Source organism: Scomber japonicus, chromosome 18 (genome assembly GCF_027409825.1).
Source record: "Scomber japonicus isolate fScoJap1 chromosome 18, fScoJap1.pri, whole genome shotgun sequence".
Taxonomy (NCBI): Eukaryota; Metazoa; Chordata; class Actinopteri; order Scombriformes; family Scombridae; genus Scomber; species Scomber japonicus.
Window position 1 is genome coordinate 26,259,595 of NC_070595.1, and position 19,282 is coordinate 26,278,876.

The window sequence follows — 19,282 nt, forward strand, 5'->3', positions numbered from 1 at the left end:
ATGTCGGATTATCTGTTATTTTTTGTAATTTAGGGCTATTTAATTGTCACCACTACATCCAGTTATTTAGTCATATTAATAATATTGAAGCTATGTAAATGTTATTTAACTGAATTATCGTCTAATGTGCCACATAAGACAAAGGCTGCACCAGTCTGTTATAATCAAATGGATTAAATATTGGGCGTTATCTCTCCGGGCTGCCCTGCTCAACAAAACGAGCACACCTTGTCCAAGACTGCAGTGAAGTGAAGTTAGACAAAATTAAAATAGACACGACTTCCGGTATCGCTTTGTAAAATAATATTATTATTGATGGCAAATTTATAAAATGTTATTCATAGCTTGTTATTTATAGTTATTGGATGTTTATTAATTTAGCTCTTATTAAAAAGCTTAGAGATTATAATGTGCTATTGCATCATAAAATAAAAATACAATGATTATTATTATTATTCAGATGTGTTTATTTGGTTTTATCCATAATATACAATGCAAAATGCAAAATTCTCCAAGGATATTTCTTTTTAACCCTTTATCACTTTAATAAAATTTGATACATGAGTTTTTAGAGACATTTAAATCATCAGTGTGTTCATATTTCATTCCTATAAAAACCTGATATATATTATATACAATCAGATACGTGTAATACACAGATAAGCCAATGCAGTGTTGATAGGTTGATAGGCATAGAAGGTAATTTATCTATAAATCTGTCAGTGTTCTCAATTATATATTATCATTATTATTATTATCATGCATAAAAAAAGTTTGAAGGTGTATGATATGAGCATATGAGCTTTATGCAGGACCTTTAAAAAAGTTGTATTCAATGTGTTTTTGTGTGTTTAAAAAAATCATGCTATGAGAAAAATACATTGGAAAAAATTCCCAGTATATCAAATATGATAAACTCATAGATGCAAAGTGGAGTTTTTTTATTAGAGGGTCCAATAAACCAAATTGTATGTCATCTCTTGAGAGAATTGAACCATCATTATTATTATTAGTAGTAGTATTATTAGTATTAGTGTGTTGTTGTTGTTGTTGTTGTTGTTGTTGTGTTTTGAAGTCATTGCTCCGGTGCAGCAGGTGGCAGCATGCACCTTTAACTTCGCTTTTTATTTTTATACCTAATAAAAATGAATGACGTGAATCCGGTGTTGTGTTGGCTCACTGCCGCCAGCTTGTCGGTGGGTGTTGACATGTCAGTGTCACTTGGTCAGCTGATTGCGGCCAGTTTAGAAAGCTTTTAGCCTGGCTGGGTGTTTGTTTTCGTTAACGCTACTACACGGGACGCACTACTAGAGACATTGAACGCATTTTTAAAACCCACATCTTGCGTTATCTCTCTCTCTGTGCGTGCGTGCGTGTGTGTTGCGGGGTGAAGTTGACGCTGAGTGAGGCAGTGATAATAATTATTATTCCTGCAGGGAGGGTGAAGTTGCTGCCTGCTACTCCTTTCTCCGTGTGTGTGTGTGTGTGTGTGTGTCTCTGCATTGCAGCCCCCGGCGGCGCTGCTGCTGATGGATTTCAAACACACAACAATGGCGACGCACGGTCCGAGCAACTCAACAACACCGAGTGGCAACAACGCAGGCTCCGCAGTGCACAACCCGCACAACCCGCACCAGCAGCAGCAGCACATCACCACCGTGAGCAGCATGCAAGGTGAGTGTGAGTGCAAGGGGAAAGGAAAGGAAAGGCAGGTGTGGAAGAAGAAGAAGAGGAGGAGGAGGGGAAATATATCTGAGAGAGTCTCCACATTGTGCTGCAGTGAAGGTTAATGTTAAAGCAGGGCCAAAGCAGTGGGAGAGGAGGAGTAGGAGGAGGGGTGGGGGGGCTCAGGCTGCTCCCAGGACTGAAAAATAACACCCAAAAAGGGAGCCGAGGAGTACTAATCAATCTGCATACTTAATATATGTTTTTTATTTAGACGTTGCATAATTAATTGAATGTCTTTTATTACCATTTTCTCATTTTGTACCTCGCGTTGCATTCACGGTCTCGCTTCTCTCTCGCCGAACTCCATTCAAAAAAATGGGAATTTAAAGACGCGCTCGGAGCTAAATGTGCTACAGAAGCCGATTTAATTATGTACATATATATATTTGTGAAATATTACAACATGTTAAAAATACGCTATTCTGCACACATTTAATTACAGTTACATCATCTATTTGAATTACAGCACCCCCCCTCCTTTTTTTTACTAACCTTTTTTATTGACTCACCAAAATCACAGGAACATTGCACACATATATATATATAATCTCAGGAACTTCTGCATGTTGCACATTTAAATATATATATTGCAGATTCATTTTACACAGAGATTGTTAACTGTATATAGTATTTTATTGTATATTATTTATTTTATCACTATCACCCTTATGTTGCTACTCTTTTCTCACTATACTGCTTGTGTCAATTTGAATTTCTCCCAAATTAGATTATTTTATCAATAAAGTACAAACAGAAAATGCAAAATCATTACAATTAATTAAAAAATTAGTGAGTCCTTCCATTTTGAGCTCCCTCCCTCAACCAATTTCCAAATCTAACCCAAACCCCTCAAACAATAGCAGCCATAAACCTTATTGTTATATCCTATTATTCTATTATTCTCACTGTAATAGCATTTTACAGCACAGGTAACATGCAGAGTTAATACTGTAGAGCAGCACAGACAGAATAGACAACAATTATTAACTTTAGATGAAAAATTAAATAAAAAATAGTAGTTTTAGATTGATTTTATGATGACATTAAGCACTTTTCCCACGCCATTTCACATTTTAAAGACTTCCTTTTCTAAGTTAATCATTAATATTGCTTCAGTGATCCATTCTTACTGAGTTGGCGTATTTAAAACCAATCAAGTTATTCATCATTACGTCCTTCTTTGTGACCGTACATGGCGAGAGAAAGATCTTTTTTGTTTTTTTAGAGATACTCCACTGAAGTTATGCAAATCTCTCGGTCTACACACACACACACACACACACACAGACACAGACAGACACAGACAGACAGTTACAGCACCCTTGATGTCTCTTATCGCTAAATGAGGCTTCATTCTCCTTCCACATTGATACAGAGGGAGCTATAGCGAGTGTTTAAATATGCTGAATTTATTATAACAATGTCACAATTGAGAAATGATCAGACGTCTGCAAGTATGCAGAATCAAATTAAATTGAATAGATTTGACTCTTACTTTTTTGTATAATAGGTTTCTAACTATTCTGCACTATTGTTCAAGTTCAGGTTATTCAGTTGTTGCATTTTATTACACAAATATAAAAGTAAAAATCTTAAGTTTCAGCTCCTCAATGATGCAGTAAAATGGTAAAAGCAATAGTAATAGATACAATAATAAGAGTATAAAACATATCAGTGCATATATATATATAAAGTGAGGCTTGCATGTGTTCTATATATGATAAATGAATACCTATCTATCTGTTTATGTGCATATATGTAATTATTATTGTACTATGTTCCTTTTTTTAGGCCTTATCAATAGAAAATGTCTCAATTTAACCATTACCTGCTCATTCCAGTGTTTTAATACTTCTGTACAAACAATGTCTCATTTTAACTTTCAGAGTCCAACACCTGCTGGAGATGTCAGAGTGAAACAGGTAGCTACACATTTTCATTGATTCGGTAGAGAAACATGAGCATGAATCCAATTACAATGTTTCAGTCTAGAAAGAAATGATCAGAGAGGAGAAATCAGTACTTTGACTTTCTATCTTTCTAGTTTTTAAAGTCGAGATGATGTTAGATTTCACTTTAATTTCACATGAACACAATCAGATTTATAACTGAGTAACATGTTAATTTATATCCCTAGTAGATGCTATGCTAATAAGCCATAACAGTAATAACCAAGGAGTAAATACTGCTGTGTAATCCTCTCTTCATTGACCGTATTTTATCTGTTTTTTTATCTTAATGCTGCTAACTAATGTTTCCTAACTCCTCACATGATGCTGAATTGATGGTGAGCTGTCCCCGAGAAACATATCTGTTAAATATAAAGTGTGTGTGTTTCATGTTAGTGATTCATGCTCACTCCTAGATCCACTCCTTTTGTTGTTTTCATCTGCAGGTCATCATTTTTGTGTCTTTTCATTTGCTGTTACACACACACACACACACACACACACACACACACACACACGTCATCATACTTCACCATAGTCGAGCGCTGGTGCAGGAGTTGTCTCGTAAATGCATGTGCATGTTGATGCATTCACCCCCCCCACCAGTAAATGCATTTTATTTAACCTGCAGTAGGAGTATGTTTGACGACTCAGCAAAGCAAGGCCAATTTCTCTGAGATTATGTATCCAGATTTTTTTTTTTTGGGGGGGGGGGGGGTTATTTTTGAATCTGTCGTCAAGCAAGGAAGGTTATTACTAACAAAAGCCGCAAAACAACATTGAAGGTGAACTATGAGGAAAAATAAAAAAAGCTGTCTTCTCACCTCTAGGCTTTCAGATAAACCTGTCTGGAGCTCCCCCAAGTAAGCCAAACCTCTTTTGCTTCAGCACCAACAGTTCTCATCCCTTTGTTTCCGCCTGACAGTCTGGTATGGGGGAGTCTGTCCTGCTGTTCTCCACTAATCCGAGTGAAGACTTCTGATGGGTTCGAGTAGGCTTGTGCCGGCAGCCGAGGGTCTGATTTGTTCATTTACAGGCTCATAATATTTCATGACTGTCTTTAAAACAACAGTCAGGAGCTTAAATGAACATTTAAACATGTTTTTCATGCTGTAATCATTCCTCCTGTTTGTACCGATCATTAGAAGATAACATAATAACTAAATCCACACTCCTCCATCTGTGCAAAAATGTGTTTAAAAGTTTATCTGAAGCTAATATGAAGCTTCAGACGTCCAAATCAAGTAGGTATCTTTCAATTTTACAGTGTTTTAGTACCAAAGTCCATCTTTTTGTTACTGTACTTCTACCACAGCTCAACAGAGGAAACACAAAGAGGGAATTTGATGCTATAAAGACTGTAAATGTGGCAGATATCCACTTGATATGACTAACTCAGACTACTGAAGCCTCATATAAGCTTTAGATTAACTTTCAAATGCATTTTTTTTTGCACTAAATGTGGATTTTGAAGATCTTTTTAATAGTCAGTATAAACAGGAGGAATCATCACAGCGAGGAAAAACCTCTTTCACTCTTCATATTGACACCTGACTGTCGTTTTAAGACACATTGTCAAACTGTGAGTCTTTCTCTCTTTTTTAAATGTGACTCACTTATATACAGGGATATGATAAAGCTCAGTTTAAAACCTGTTTATTTGTTCTGATCGGCACAAGCCTCTACAGCTCAGAGCTTCCATTGATATTTTAGCACAAAATCCTCCACAACAAAGTCTCTTTCTGCCAATTAAATAATAAAGACTGTTTGTATTCAGTTAAATCCTCAGTTAAATGCTCGTAATGGAAGCTCTACCTGACTGGTTTTCAGTGTGCAACTAACAAGCAAAAGTCGTGCCTGTAGTGTTGTCACTTTGTTGTTTTTGGGTTTTTTTCTTGGCATGGGTGCACCTCAGCATAGCGCTTGCTTGTCGAGACAAGGAGCACACCGGAGAGTTGTCATTTCAGGCGATGTTTTCCATTTATTGGAATTCGAGCACACGCATTCTTGTGGTGTTTTTTTTTTTTTTTCGGGGGTTGGGAACGTGTGGAGCACTTTTTTTTTTTTTTTCCTTTTTAAGAGTCAAGGTGAAATCAAAGCAGTTGGCCTTGAAAAGCATGTTCACATTAAGAGATATTAGTGTTTTTTCTTTTTTTTTTCCCTCCCCGCCTTCCATTTCATGTTTACCTGTGTATGTGTGTGTGTGTGTGTTTGTGTGTGTCTGCATTTTGGGTGTGTAGGCGTTTTGGGATCTTAGCAGCATGTTTGTGTTGATGCATCGACATAAATGATTCACGTGTAGGTAGACCTGCAAGAAAGCGCAGAGCAGATTCAGTGAGTATTTATAAGCTCAGTGATACCGACACCAGCCTGAAAACAATCCACTAAAGAGAAATGATATGTCTGTAGATTAGAATTTAATTATAATTTAATTTAATCCTCCTGTTGTCCTCGATTCAAGGAAGGGAGGGAGGGAGGGAGGAAGGAAGGGAGGAAGGAAGGGAGGAAGGGAGAGAGGAAAGGAAGGAAAGGAAGGAGGGAGGAAGGGAGGAAAGGAAAGAAGGAAGGAAGGTAAAAGGGTGGGAGGAAAGAAAGAGGGAGGGAAGGAGGACAGACGGAAGGAAGGAAGGGCAGAAAGGATGGAGGAAGGGAGGGAGGAAAGGAAAGAAGGAAGGGAGGTAGGAGGGTGGGAGGAAAGAAGGAAGGAAGGCGGGAGGGAGGTAGAAAGGGAAAGAGGAAGGGAGGAAGCAAGCAAAGAAGGACAGAGGAAAGAAGGAAGAAAGGGTGATGGAGGAAGGAAGGAAGGAGGGGAAGGAAGGGAAGAAAGGAAAGGAAAGAAGAGAAGGAAGGAAGGTACGTGGGTCGGAGGAAAGAAGGAAGGAAGGTAGGAAGGAGGGAGGAAAGAAGGAAGGCGGGGAGGAAGGAAGCAAAGAAGGACAGAGGAAAGAAGGAAGGGAGGAAGGTAGGGGGAGGAAAGAAAGAGAGAAGCAGGGAGGGGGGAAGGAAAGAAAGAGGGAGGGAGGAAGGAAGGACAGACGGAAGGAAGGAGGGAGGTAGAAAGGGAAAGAGGAAGGAAGGAAGGAAGCAAAGAAGGACAGAGGAAAGAAGGAAGGGAGGAAGGTAGGGGGGAGGAAAGAAAGAGAGAAGTAGGGAGGAAGGAAGGACAGACGGAAGGAAGGAAGGGAGGAAAGAAGGAACAGTCAACACAGACAGGGTCCATTTGACCCGGGAGGACGACAGGAAGGTTAATCAGAAGTTTAACATGTGATGATAAACTTTCTATCAGGACTGTAAATGCTGTTGTGTAAATAAAGCTTCTTTTTTAGGCATCAGCATTTATTAGACCATAAAGTACATGATTTAAAAAAAAACAATAAAAGATCATCTTGGTGTTATTTCCTGTCAATGAATCCCATGAAATGACCAAAATGAAGAGTCTCGATACTTTGAGACTCTCAGACTAATACCTAGTTTCATTTTTTATTCCTGTTTAGCAAATTTAGCAAATGTGACTCAAAAAGGAGGAAATGGTTCATTTGTCAGGGATTATTTTTATTTTCAGCTGCAACATTTGGTGCTACTGTGAGTGTTTACTGCAGCAGGACAGCTTCATTTACACTCTCCTCATTCACTTTACACACATTATTATTATTTTTCTACACTTTAACATACATGTACTGTATATTCCTTGTAAATATAATGCAGTTTTTCCTACATTTCTTTCTTTAGTGCTACTTTTTATACACTTTTTTCTATTTAATTGCTAAATTGATTGTTTTGTTTTATTCTAATGTAATTTGAAATATTTTAATAATTGGAAATACATAGATTATGCAGCAGGATGGCTTCATTTACACTCTTCTCATTCACTTTACACACAGTTTTTTTTTTACACTTTAACGTACATGTAAAAATGTACACCAACTGTATATTCCTTGTAAATATAATGTGGTTTTTCTTTAGTGCTACCTTTTTTTATAGACTTTGTTCTATTGAATTGCTAAATTTATTGTTTTATTCTACTGTAATTTGAAATATTTTAATAATTGGAAATACATAGATTTGGCTGCAACTGAATTACATTGTGTATAATGATAAAATGAACCTTTATCCTTGACCCAAATTGAGAAGAATACCCATAATACAATATTAGTGTTGGTTTTTTTTCATGGGATTTATTGACAGTAAGAAAAATATAGCAATATCTCATCATTTAAAGGAACTAAGGCCACATAATTAAAGGCTCAAAGGTAAGAATTGTTAGAAACAGGTCAGCAAATTTAAATTAAATAAGGAGGTTTTATATGCTTGGTGAATGGGAAGCATGACATCCGTGGGTTTGATTAAATGTGTGTCACCTCATTTTATTGTTGGTGTTGTTTTCACTCATCAGTTTGATCTTTTTCATGTGGGATGAATCTTTCTTTTCGGGTCTTGCTCAGTCTTAAATGTTGGGCGTTTCACTTAAAATCTGGCCTCGTTTGTGGTTCCCTCTCCCGCTCAGGTAAACGTAAAGCCCTGAAGCTGAACTTTGCCAACCCTCCGATCAAACCCACGACTAGATTCACACTGAATACGGCCGGGCCGCCCTTTCAGAACCCGCACATGTGAGTAAAACCCTCCGAGATGATCACCCGTTCCCTTAAAATAAACCCACATTCAAACTTTTAAAAATCTTCCTGTAATCTTATCAGAGAGAGGCTGAGAACGCACAGCATCGAGTCGTCGGGAAAGTTGAAGATCTCCCCGGAGCAGCACTGGGATTTCACGGCCGAGGATCTCAAAGATTTGGGCGAGATCGGCCGAGGGGCTTATGGCTCCGTCAACAAGATGGTGCACAAGCCGAGTAACCAGATTATGGCGGTCAAGGTGATCATTTACCTGTTTTTTGTCCTCAATAAAACTTTCTTACATAGCTACAGTTGGTCAAAATACGACATTTAAAGAGGACATATGTTGCTTTTTTTGATTTTCTGTCATTTTTACACTGTTATGTTGTCAGATTTCTATGTTAAATGTATTCGGAGTACTAAAACTGTCGAAAGGCCCCCTGAAAGTCAAAAACCAGGGCTCAAGTTACTTATACTTTCTCCTAGGGTGTGCATGGGCCAATTTTTTCAGGGTCGACTAATCCAATATTCGCTGCATGCCGACATTCACAAAAGCTAAATAGATAATGCTTCAAAACTAGCTTTCAATATTCATTACAAACAACAAGCTTTAACTGAGCAAACTTGTATTAATTTAAACGATAATCAGCGTTAAGTTCTTTACAAAAACACATTTATTAAAAGAGAAAAATCTTACAGGTATACAGACCCCGAAAAATATGAACAAACAATCGTGTTAGCAATAAGAGCTGTAATGTTAGCTTTCTCTCTGAGACTTTTGTCAGACTTTCGAGGAGCTGCTGTTGCAAATGTTGACGTACTAGTTTGGTGATTAGCGTCAGGTCCGTCTCCCTTAGTAAACGTCACAGCAGACAGCAGCTTTTGTCACACGAGTCAGCAGTTTTTCCACGCTGGACTTTTGTGCGGCTTCGTCTGCATCATGTTCCCTCTAGTCAGCTAGCTAGCATGCTAACCTACTACTAGGGCAGAAGTAAAAATTCACTCTACAGACTTCAAACTAAGGGGGACGTGCTGTACATAAACTTCAACATCCCCCTAGTGGCTGAAAGTGAGAATTGCTCTGTAGTAGTTGTTAATGAATCCCATAGACTATATAAAAGAAATGGACGTAACATCCGTGACGTCACCCATTGGTTTGTGGACTGCTGCTCGGAAGCCAATAGTTTCGAATTTAGGCATGCATTCAGGTGCATGCTGGGAAAAATAAAAACACGGATTCTACTTATATGGCCATGAGCGGAGCGGAGAGGTTGCTATGGTTGCGAGGGCTGGATCTCGAGAACATTGGTCAACCTGTCAATCAGGACGTAGCCACACCCTAAAGCATACCCTGCTTTATCGTCAAATATAAAATCAGGGAGGCCAAAATGTCCCAAATGAACATCATACTGCATTGAAGAAGGCTTTAAACTAGCGATTGAGACCATAAACACATTTTGAAAACGTTTACTGAGGTTAGAAATCAAGTGAGAAGTTGGTGAATTCTCCATTGACTTGTATAGAGGCGGTCGCCCCCTGGTGGCCTTTTGATAGAATGCAGTTCTAAGTTACTTCCACGTTGGCCTCATTTCCGAGGACCGGAGCTCCCCGCCTGATGACTCCACAGCTGAACTCTTGATTAAAGATTTTAGAGATTAAAGAGACAGGAGCGTAAAACGACCTGTTTCAGATAGAGGCTGAACTGTGAGGGCAGCATAAGATAAATAAGGATCTTTTAAAACTATAAATCATGCAAAGATATTCCAGTACTGTCCTCTTACAATGGCTTGTTGAGTCTTAGTGGAGATATGAGCTCACTGAGCGCTTCATAGTGTGAACAAGTCTTTGATTGTACTTTGTTGTGTTTCCATCACAGAGAATTAGGTCAACGGTCGATGAAAAGGAACAGAAGCAGCTGCTGATGGACTTGGACGTGGTCATGAGGAGTAGTGATTGTCCTTACATTGTGCAGTTTTATGGCGCTCTTTTCCGAGAGGTGAATTTAAAACCACATTTTGATGCATTTCATTATTTTTAATTGTTATAAGACTAAAGAAAGCAGTCATATATTTGAGTTTTAAGCGATTGACCGACTGATTTCTTGTGTTTGACAGGGTGACTGTTGGATTTGTATGGAACTTATGGCTACCTCGTTAGACAAATTTTACAAATTTGTATATTGCTCATTAGACGACGTGATTCCAGAAGAAATCTTAGGAAGAATAACATTAGCTGTAAGTTTCTGTGAAGTGTATCTCCTTCTTTTTAAAAATTAAAGAAGCCTAATTACAAACTTCTGCTACTAAAAACTGTTTTTTTATTGCACATTGCAGACTGTGAAAGCACTTAACCACTTAAAAGAAAACTTGAAAATAATACACAGAGGTAAGACGATATATGAGATGCTTTTCCTGTTTACCTTTTTATGTTTTATGTGAGCTCATCTTTTTTTTTCTGTCTTCACGCTCACTTACTCAGACATTAAGCCGTCAAACATCCTCCTGGACAGGAACGGAAACATAAAGCTGTGTGACTTCGGCATCAGTGGTCAGCTGGTGGACTCTATCGCCAAAACCAGAGATGCGGGATGCAGACCTTACATGGCGGTGAGTAACACTGGGTTTGATGTGACGGATAAAATCATACAAAACTGCATGTGATACATTATAATCTACTAATAACTCAAAAATATTCAAACTGCTCGTACCACAAAGAGACAGTGATAGAAGTTAGACGGACCTTTTTTAGTGTAATTGGCTTAATTGTGATTCAATCTTTATTTATATAGCAGCTTTCATTCAGGTTAAAGTAGCTCTAAGGGGTTCACAGTTGATTAACAAGCTGATAATAAGACAGAAGTGTAGGCTGAGGATAAAATAAAGGAACAAAAAACAAATTACAAAGAAACAGGAGAAAAAATAAGAATGATAAATATGTAAAAAAAAATGGATATAAAGTAAAATAAATAAGAGACATTAGGTTAATATAGATTTGATTGACAAGCTGATAATAAGACAGAACAAGTGTAGAGTGAGGACAGAATAAAGAAAAGGAAAAAAGAACAATATTAGACTAATGAACCTGAGAGAAAATAAGAATGATAAAATGTAGAAAAAAATTAAATTAAGTAAAATAAATAAGAGAAATTTTAAAAAACAGTTTATTAAAAATTAGACCAAAACTAGGTTAAAATAGATTTAGAAAAAAAAAGAAAAGAAAAATGAAATAAAAGAGATAGGAGTAGTAGACTAAAAGTAGGTTAAAATAAGAAAATAAATAAGAGAAAAGAAGAGAAATAGAATAAATAAATAAATCGATAAGAAGATTAAAAAAATATAGAATGATAATAATAATAAAATAACATTAAATAAAGTAGAAAAAAATAGTGACAGTTCGTTGCATTCACCAAAGAATATAAATTCAGGTCTTTATCTGGTAATTATGACTTTATTATAACATAATTAAGAGATCGGGAATTTAATGTTTTTATCAATTTTATTAATAAAACATTATTGATAAAGCACTTGTCATATAAAAACAGTGTAATACAAAATACAATAATACAATACACTGACTTTAGGAGGAATTAAAAGGCCGCTACCAGATGACGTGAAGGATCTCAAAGGTTCACAGGATGAAAGCAAATCTGATAAAAGGTCGGACTAAGACCATTAAGAGCTTTCTAAACCAATAAAAGGATCTAAAAAAATCAATAGTGGAGCAAACAGGTAGTAGTCAGTGCAGAGACTTTAGATCTGGTGTAATGTGTGTCCGTCAAGTCTTATTCTGATGGTCGTTACCAAGTGGATTGCATCGTATTTAGATTGGATTAGGAGTTTCGATTAGCTTGGATGCGTCTCGTAGCTGCTCCTGATCAAACAGAGCGACCTCGAGCAGATCAGAGTGGCTTTAAAATATGATTTTTGTCATTATTTTGGCCAAAATTCCAAATAAAAGAAAGAAAAGTTGTCCATTTGTGTAATTAAGAAGCTAATTGTTCCAAAGAAATCGACTTTTATTCATTTTCTGTCCATCAACTAATCAATTAATCATCTAATCTTTCTCTGCTGCTTCTTAATGAGTCTGTAATCGAAGCCGGTTATTGTTACAAAGAGATGATCTCACCGTGATGTCATCACTCAGCGAGGTTATTTTCTGTCCTGGGGGGGGTTCACGTTGACATCAGCTGAGGGGAGTGGGAGTTTGGGGGAGGGGGTCGGGGGGGGGGGGGGGCTCTTCCTCCTTCTACATTACAGTTTCCATGCTAAATTTGGGAAGGCGCTTTCAGGATCACACACACACACACACACACACACACACACACACACACACACACACACACACACACACACACACACACACACACACACAGAGACTCTGAAAGGCCAAATCAGGCCGCTTCATTCATGACTCGCCGTCGTCGTGCAGCTTCCCACGGCCGGTGAGCTCACAGCGAAGGAATTTTTCAGCTTCCAGTTTCTTGTTTTTACTCGCCAGGTGTTCGATCGTCGGGCTGAATGACGTAGAAAAACTCACCTCAGGTCGTGACTTACTGTTTGGATATGTGAGGATACGATAAAGTGTAGAAACGTCGGGATTGAGTCAGATATTGAGTTCTCGTTGGATGTACAGTACAGTACAGTAGCTCGTATCTGCTATATCGTGTGTTTATGATCTGCAGATATAATAATGTGGTTGTTTTCTAGACAGACAAAAAAACTCCAGTACCAAATGAATAATTAATCCACTGCAGTGTTTCTCTCACATCATACAATCTGACTGTTCACACTTTTTATTTATGATCATTTTCATTATTTATTACTTTGCAGATTTATATTTTAAACTGGTTTAGTCTGTAAATTATTTTTATTTTTTTTAAACTAAGACCCTGAGATGTCTTCTTCCCAGCTGCTTATTTTCTCTAAACAGCTGTTAAATTATGATTTTAATAATAAATAAAGAAATAAATAAAAAGCAAAAAGATGTAAATCCTCACATTGTTATAAAATCTGGATGTTTTTATTTGAGGCTTTTAAATTATTATTGAAATCATTGAATAATCGTTTAAAATAAATCACTTTTTATTTGATAGTGTGTGTGTGTCCGTCTGTGTGTGTGTGTGTGTGTGTGTGTGTGTGTGCATGTGTGTGTGTGTGTGCATGTGTGTGTGTGACTGTCGAGACTAAACACTCCCAGACTTGGCAGATGTGAGCGAGGCTCTATGCAGTAAGCAGCTGCTGTTCCATAAAACCCAGCAGTGCTGCAGCACACACTGTCCCGCTCTGCTGGGTGACATCAGCATCTAATTCAGGGCCTGTAAATGGGCCAGAGAGGTGCTTCCTCCTCTCTTCTTCTCCTCTCCTCCTCCTCTCCTCCTCTTCTCTCCTCTTCTCTTCTCTTCTCTTCTCTTCTCTTCTCTCCTCCTCTCTCTTCTCTTCTCTCCTCCTCTCTCTTCTCTTCTCTTCTCTTCTCTCCTCTCCTCTCCTCTTCTCTTCTCTTCTCTTCTCTTCTCTTCTCTTCTCTTCTCTTCTCTTCTCTTCTCTTCTCTTCTCTTCTCTTCTCTTCTCTTCTCTCTGCACTGACTACCTCCTCTCCTCTCCTCCTCTCTTCTCTTCTCTCCTCCTCTCTCTCCTCTCCTCTCCTCTCCTCTTCTCTTCTCTTCTCTTCTCTACTCCCCTCTTCTCTCCTCTTCTCTCCTCTCCTCTCTTCTGTCCTCTCCTCTCCTCTCCTCTCTTCTGTCCTCTCCTCTCCTCTCCTCTCCTCTCCTCCTCCTCTCCTCCTCTCCTCTCTTCCTCCTCTCCTCTCCTCTCCTCTCCTCTCCTCTCTTCTCTTCTCTTCTCTTCTCTTCTCTTCTCTTCTCTCCTCTCCTCTCCTCTCCTCTCCTCTCCTCTCCTCTCTTCTCCTCTCCTCCTCTCACCTCTCCTCTCCTCCTCCTCTCCTCTCCTCTCCTCTCCTCTCCTCTCCTCTCCTCTCTTCCTCCTCCTCTCCTCTCTCCTCTCCTCTCCTCTCCTCTCCCCTCCTCTCTCCTCCTCTCCTCTCCTCTCCTCTCCCCTCCTCCTCTCCTCTCCTCCTCTCTCTTCTCCTCTCCTCCTCCTCCCTCCTCCCTCCTCCCTCTCCTCTCCTCTCCTCTCCTCTCCTCTCCTCTCCTCTCCTCTCCCCTCCTCCTCTCCTCTCCCCTCCTCCTCTCCTCTCCTCCTCTCTCCCCTCTCATCTCCTCTCCTCTCCTCTCCTCTACTCTCCTCTCCTCTCCTCTCCTCTCCTCCTCCTCCTCCCCTCCCCTCCTCCTCCTCCGCAGCAGGGTCTCTGCAGCTTTCTGACACACTTGAAGGATGAACCGGGGGAAGAGGGAGGTTATAAATGATAGTTGACTCAGCAGAAAAAGGAGGGAAACATGCTAGTTAATGTGATGGCATGTGTCTGGTGCAGGTGGAGACTTGTCCAGAGGTGATGAGCTGCTCTGGTATTCTGGAGGGTGTGCATGTCTAGGAAGTAAGAAATTTGTTGTGGATCTTTGAGGTCCGAACACCTGTTTCTATCTGATGAGCTCGTCTGGAAGTGAGGCAATAAGAGAAATGATATATTGAAGCATTAAAGCAGCTCAGACACTTTAGAATTAATCACTTTTAACGTCATATAACTAGTTTAAAGTTGTTTATTAGTACCTTTATATTTAACCTTTGTGTCGTCCTCCCTGGTCACCCCCGTCTGTTTTGACTGTTCCTTCTTTCCTCCCTCCTTCCTTTCCTTCCTTCCTCCATTCCTCCCTTCCTCCCTCCCTCCTTCTCTCTTTCTTTCCTCCCCCCTACCTTCCTTCTTTCCTCTGTCCTTCTTTCCTTCCTTCCTCATTTCCTTTCTTCCTCCCTCCCTCCTTCCTTCTTTCCTTCCTTCTTCCCTTCCTCTTTTCCTTTCTTCCTCCCTCCCTCCTTCCTTCTTTCCTCCCTCCCTTCCTTCCTGTCCTTCCTCCCTTCCTTCCTTCCTCCCTCCTTTCCTTCCCTCCTTCCTTTCTCCCCTTTTCCTTTCTTCCTCCCTCCCTCCCTCCCTCCCTTCCTTCCTCCCTTCCTCCCTCCCTCCCTCCTTTCCTGCCTTCCTGTGTTTATTTACTACAAGAACAGATTAGTGACAGATCATCTTAATATTACCTACAATTTCTGCTTCCTTGAACAAATAGGGGGATTTTTTTTAGGTGTTTTCTATATTTTCTGAATCTTTTTGAAATGTTTTTTCCTTTTTAAATTTCCAGCCGGAGAGAATAGACCCCAGCGCGTCCAGGCAAGGCTACGATGTGCGCTCAGATGTTTGGAGTTTGGGAATCACACTGGTGAGTTACTTCAATATTAATATAGATGCATTTAAAGGTGCGACACACCTTTGTGTCGTCCTCCTGGGTCAATTTGACTGTTTTCCTTCCTTCCTTCCTTCCTCCTTCCTTCCTTCCTCCCCCTTTCCTTCCTTCCTTCCTTCCTTCCTTCCACCCTCCCTCCTTTCCTTCCTTCTTCCTTCCTCCTTTCCTGCCTCCCCTCCTTCCTTCCTTCCTTCCTTCCTTCCTCCCTCCTTTCCTCCTTCCATCCTCCCTCTTTTCCCTCCTGACCTTCATGCCTTCCCTCCTTTCTTACTCCCTCCTTTCCCTCCTTTCCTTCCTTCCTTCCTTCCTTCCTTTCTCCCTCCCTCCTTTCCTTCTGTCTTCCTCCCTCCTTTCTTCCTCCCTCCTTTCCTTCCACCTTTCTCCCTTCCCTCCTTTCTTCCTCCCTCCTTTCCTTCCTTCCTTCCTTCCTGGACTAGGACAATAGGAGGGTTAAAGAATGTGGGAAAATGTCCATTTTATTCATTTAAAGTCATTAAAGCTGATATTCAGTTGTAATTGTTCATTGTTTACACCTGAAACAACTGTGTCTTATATCAAATTATAAGTTTTGTATTGATTTTATGTGTAAATTATCACAGCTGTAGATCACATGCTTTATTTTTATTTTGTGTTACATCATTATCTGATTGTGTTTTGACTATCTGTGCTGTTACCTTTGTGTCTTTCAGTATGAGCTGGCTACGGGACGGTTCCCCTACCCGAAGTGGAACAGTGTGTTCGACCAGCTGACCCAGGTGGTGAGAGGAGACCCGCCGCAACTCAGCAACTCGGAGGAGAGGCGCTTCTCTCCCAAGTTCATCGCCTTTGTGAACGCGTGGTAAGAAAAAAAAAACGCTGCTGTGAATGATTAAAAAAGATCTTTAATGTTTTAATATCATGAAATTCAGCCTGTTGGAAGCTTTCTGTTGAAGCTCTCAGCTGCTGTTTGCTCTTTAGTCCCCCTGGTGGTCAAATGTATGAACTACATCATCCAATGTTTTAACTCCTTTTTTTTTTCTTCTTTCTTTTCCCTTCCAGCCTTACAAAGGATGAGTCTAAAAGGCCAAAGTACAAAGAGCTACTGGTAAGATCACATCATTATTAAAAATGAGTAAAATAAGAGAAATGGTTTATTAAAAGTTAGAGTAAAAACAATTAGGTCAAAATAGATTAAAAAAAAGACAAAATAAAAGATGACGTTTAATTAAAGCTGGATTAAAACTAGTTTAATAAAGAAATAAAGCAATTAAATGGATAAGAAGATAAAACTCTAGAATGATTATAATAATAAATAAAATAGTGTAAAATAAAGTAGACAAAATAAAAGATTAAAAAAACAAACACAATAAAATAAATAAAATAAAAAGACTATAAACTATTACATAATTAAAAGCCAGGCTGAACTAAAATGTAATATTTGCACTGCTGTCAATCTACTTAAATATTCACAATGCTTTAATGACTCTAGTTTTATATTATATTATATTAATGTCTTTTTTTTTCTTTCTCTTCTTTCTTTCCCACATCAGAAAGATCCGTTCATCCAGATGTACGAGGAGCGTTCGGTGGACGTCGCCGGTTACGTGTGCAGGCTCATGGATCAGATGCCAGCGTCTCCCAGCTCGCCTATGTATATGGATTGATAGCAAGACGACAGGAGAAAACAAAAAAACAAAAAACAACAACACATCAATAAATATACACAAGTCTGCAACAATAAAGACAGGAGACACACCAATAAAAGAAAAAAAAAAAGAAAGGAAAAAAAAACTAAAGTTAAACGAAACAAATCCTCATGTAAATTTGCTTGGTCCCCTTATTGCAGTGTTTAAAGAAAAAAAAAGAAAAAAAGAAGAGAATTGTAAAGCAAAAAGAAACACCTGTCGCAATAAAAGGCGGTGTGTTTCCATTTCGTTCATGTCTGTATAATATTATCAACGTTAACACACTTCTGTTTCTCTCTCTTGTTCACCAACACACACACACACACACACACACACACACACACACTAAGGCTGCTCAATTAATCGAAATTTGATCTTAATTACGATTTAGGGGCCAAATGATTTCAAAACTAATAAAATAAATCGAGGGGAAATGATTTTTAATAATAATAATAATGAGATAGCGCTCAATAACAAAGGTTTTATTTTGAAAAGCTTAGACCGGAAGCCGCCGAAGCAGCACCGTTAGCATAGAGGCTGAAACACACGGCGAAATGTTTTAACTGTAAATAAACGTGCAGAGTTAACTGACTAATTATTTAAAAAAAACAGGAAGTGACGTGTGAACTGTCGTCATGGTAACCAGCTCAGCACTAATATCTCTGCACATTTTTCTGCCGTGTGTTGCGTTCAGCGGCAGATAAAAGGCTGCTGCTGGGAGAGAAAATTAATTAAGCATGTTTCTAAAGTTGAAAAAAAAAGTTTTAATAATCGTGATTTCAATTTTGACCCAAATAATCGTGATTATATATATTTTTTCCATAATCGAGCAGCCCTAACACACACACACACACACACACACAGACGCACGCACAGTCACGTAAGTATAATAGCAGCTGAAACAATCAATCATGGTCTCGACGCATCTCAGTGATTAGCACAATGATTTAAAAAACAAAAAAACAATAAAAAACAGAGAATAACTTGCAACATGTATTTATAGATCCGACATCATGTGGAGTATTTGATTTGGAGACTTCTTCTTCTTCTTCTTCTTCTTCAACATACTGGGAAAAAAAAGAAATCATCATGCTCTTTGTGAATTTGTCCCACCTCTTCCATGTTACGTGAATGAAAGCATTGTGTTTGGTATCTTAATGAAACTTTGCTTCTCTGGGTATAAAAAAACAAAAAGAAAGAAAGAAAGAAAGGAGAAAATAAATAAAAATAAAAAAACAGGTGAAAGCGTTTTAATGGTCAGAATCATGTTTAGAAATGCAGTTCAGTCAATGCCGAGAGGCTGCTGTCCTCCGCTCTGTGCTTTGGACTTTATGTTGATATATATATATATATATATATATATATATGAATAAAGAGAGACGGAAAGAGAGAAAGAAAGAAAAAAAATGTGTTCTGTCTTTATTTTGTGTGAATGGGATAAACACTGATGTCTTTCCTTCCTTCCGTCTGTCCTTCCTTCTTTTCTCCCTTCCTTCTTTCCTGTCCTTCTTTCCTTCCTTGTTTCCTTCCTTCCTTCCTCCCTCATTTCCTCCCTTCCTTCGCCCTTCCTTCTGTCCTCCCTCATCCCTCATTTCCTCCCTTCCTTCCCCCCTCCTTTCCTTCCTTCCTTCCTCCTCTACTCCCTTCCTCCTTTCCTTCTTCCTCCCTTCCTTCCTTCTTCCTCCCTTTTTTCCTTCCTTCCTTCCTCCCTCCATCCTTTCCAACCTTCTTCCTCCCTTCCCTCCCTTCCCTCCCTTTTTTAAACATGTAAAATTAACAATAATAATAAAAACAAACAAAAAATGTGAATAAACAACAGAAATTAAATGAAACACATAATATACTACTTCTTCTCCACTATCCATTAATTAATAATATTTCTCTACATAACATATTAACTTCCTTTCTTCCCATACATTTTGCCTTATATAATACATACATCCATAAACACTCATATGTATAAATATTAAATCAACAGATGTCATTTTA

General features: G+C 38.8%; 1 protein-coding gene across 2 annotated transcripts; it reads left to right on the forward strand.

Moving 5' to 3' along the window:
* Nucleotides 1-1,241: 1,241 nt before the first annotated feature.
* On the forward strand, nt 1,242-18,141 carry map2k4a (mitogen-activated protein kinase kinase 4a). Of its 2 annotated transcripts, XM_053338269.1 has the most exons (13): nt 1,242-1,674; nt 3,615-3,650; nt 4,508-4,540; nt 8,182-8,284; nt 8,372-8,546; nt 10,164-10,283; nt 10,402-10,521; nt 10,621-10,672; nt 10,766-10,893; nt 15,528-15,605; nt 16,319-16,467; nt 16,668-16,713; nt 17,159-18,141. In XM_053338269.1, exons 1-13 carry the CDS (start codon nt 1,530-1,532, stop codon nt 17,270-17,272), a joined length of 1,299 nt encoding a protein of 432 aa, XP_053194244.1. In that variant the 5' UTR covers nt 1,242-1,529; the 3' UTR covers nt 17,273-18,141. The 2 variants fall into 2 exon arrangements, with proteins under 2 accessions (XP_053194244.1, XP_053194245.1); XM_053338270.1 differs by lacking the exon at nt 4,508-4,540 and having other exon boundaries at nt 1,245-1,674.
* Nucleotides 18,142-19,282: the final 1,141 nt, after the last annotated feature.

Coding starts and splice junctions, on each gene's coding strand:
- map2k4a (XM_053338269.1), top strand. CDS start 1,530: ATGGATTTCAAACACACAACAATGGCGACGCACGGTCCGAGCAACTCA. Junction 10,522..10,620: donor TAGGAAGAATAACATTAGCT/GTAAGTTTCTGT, acceptor TGCACATTGCAG/ACTGTGAAAGCACTTAACCA. Junction 10,673..10,765: donor CTTGAAAATAATACACAGAG/GTAAGACGATAT, acceptor TCACTTACTCAG/ACATTAAGCCGTCAAACATC.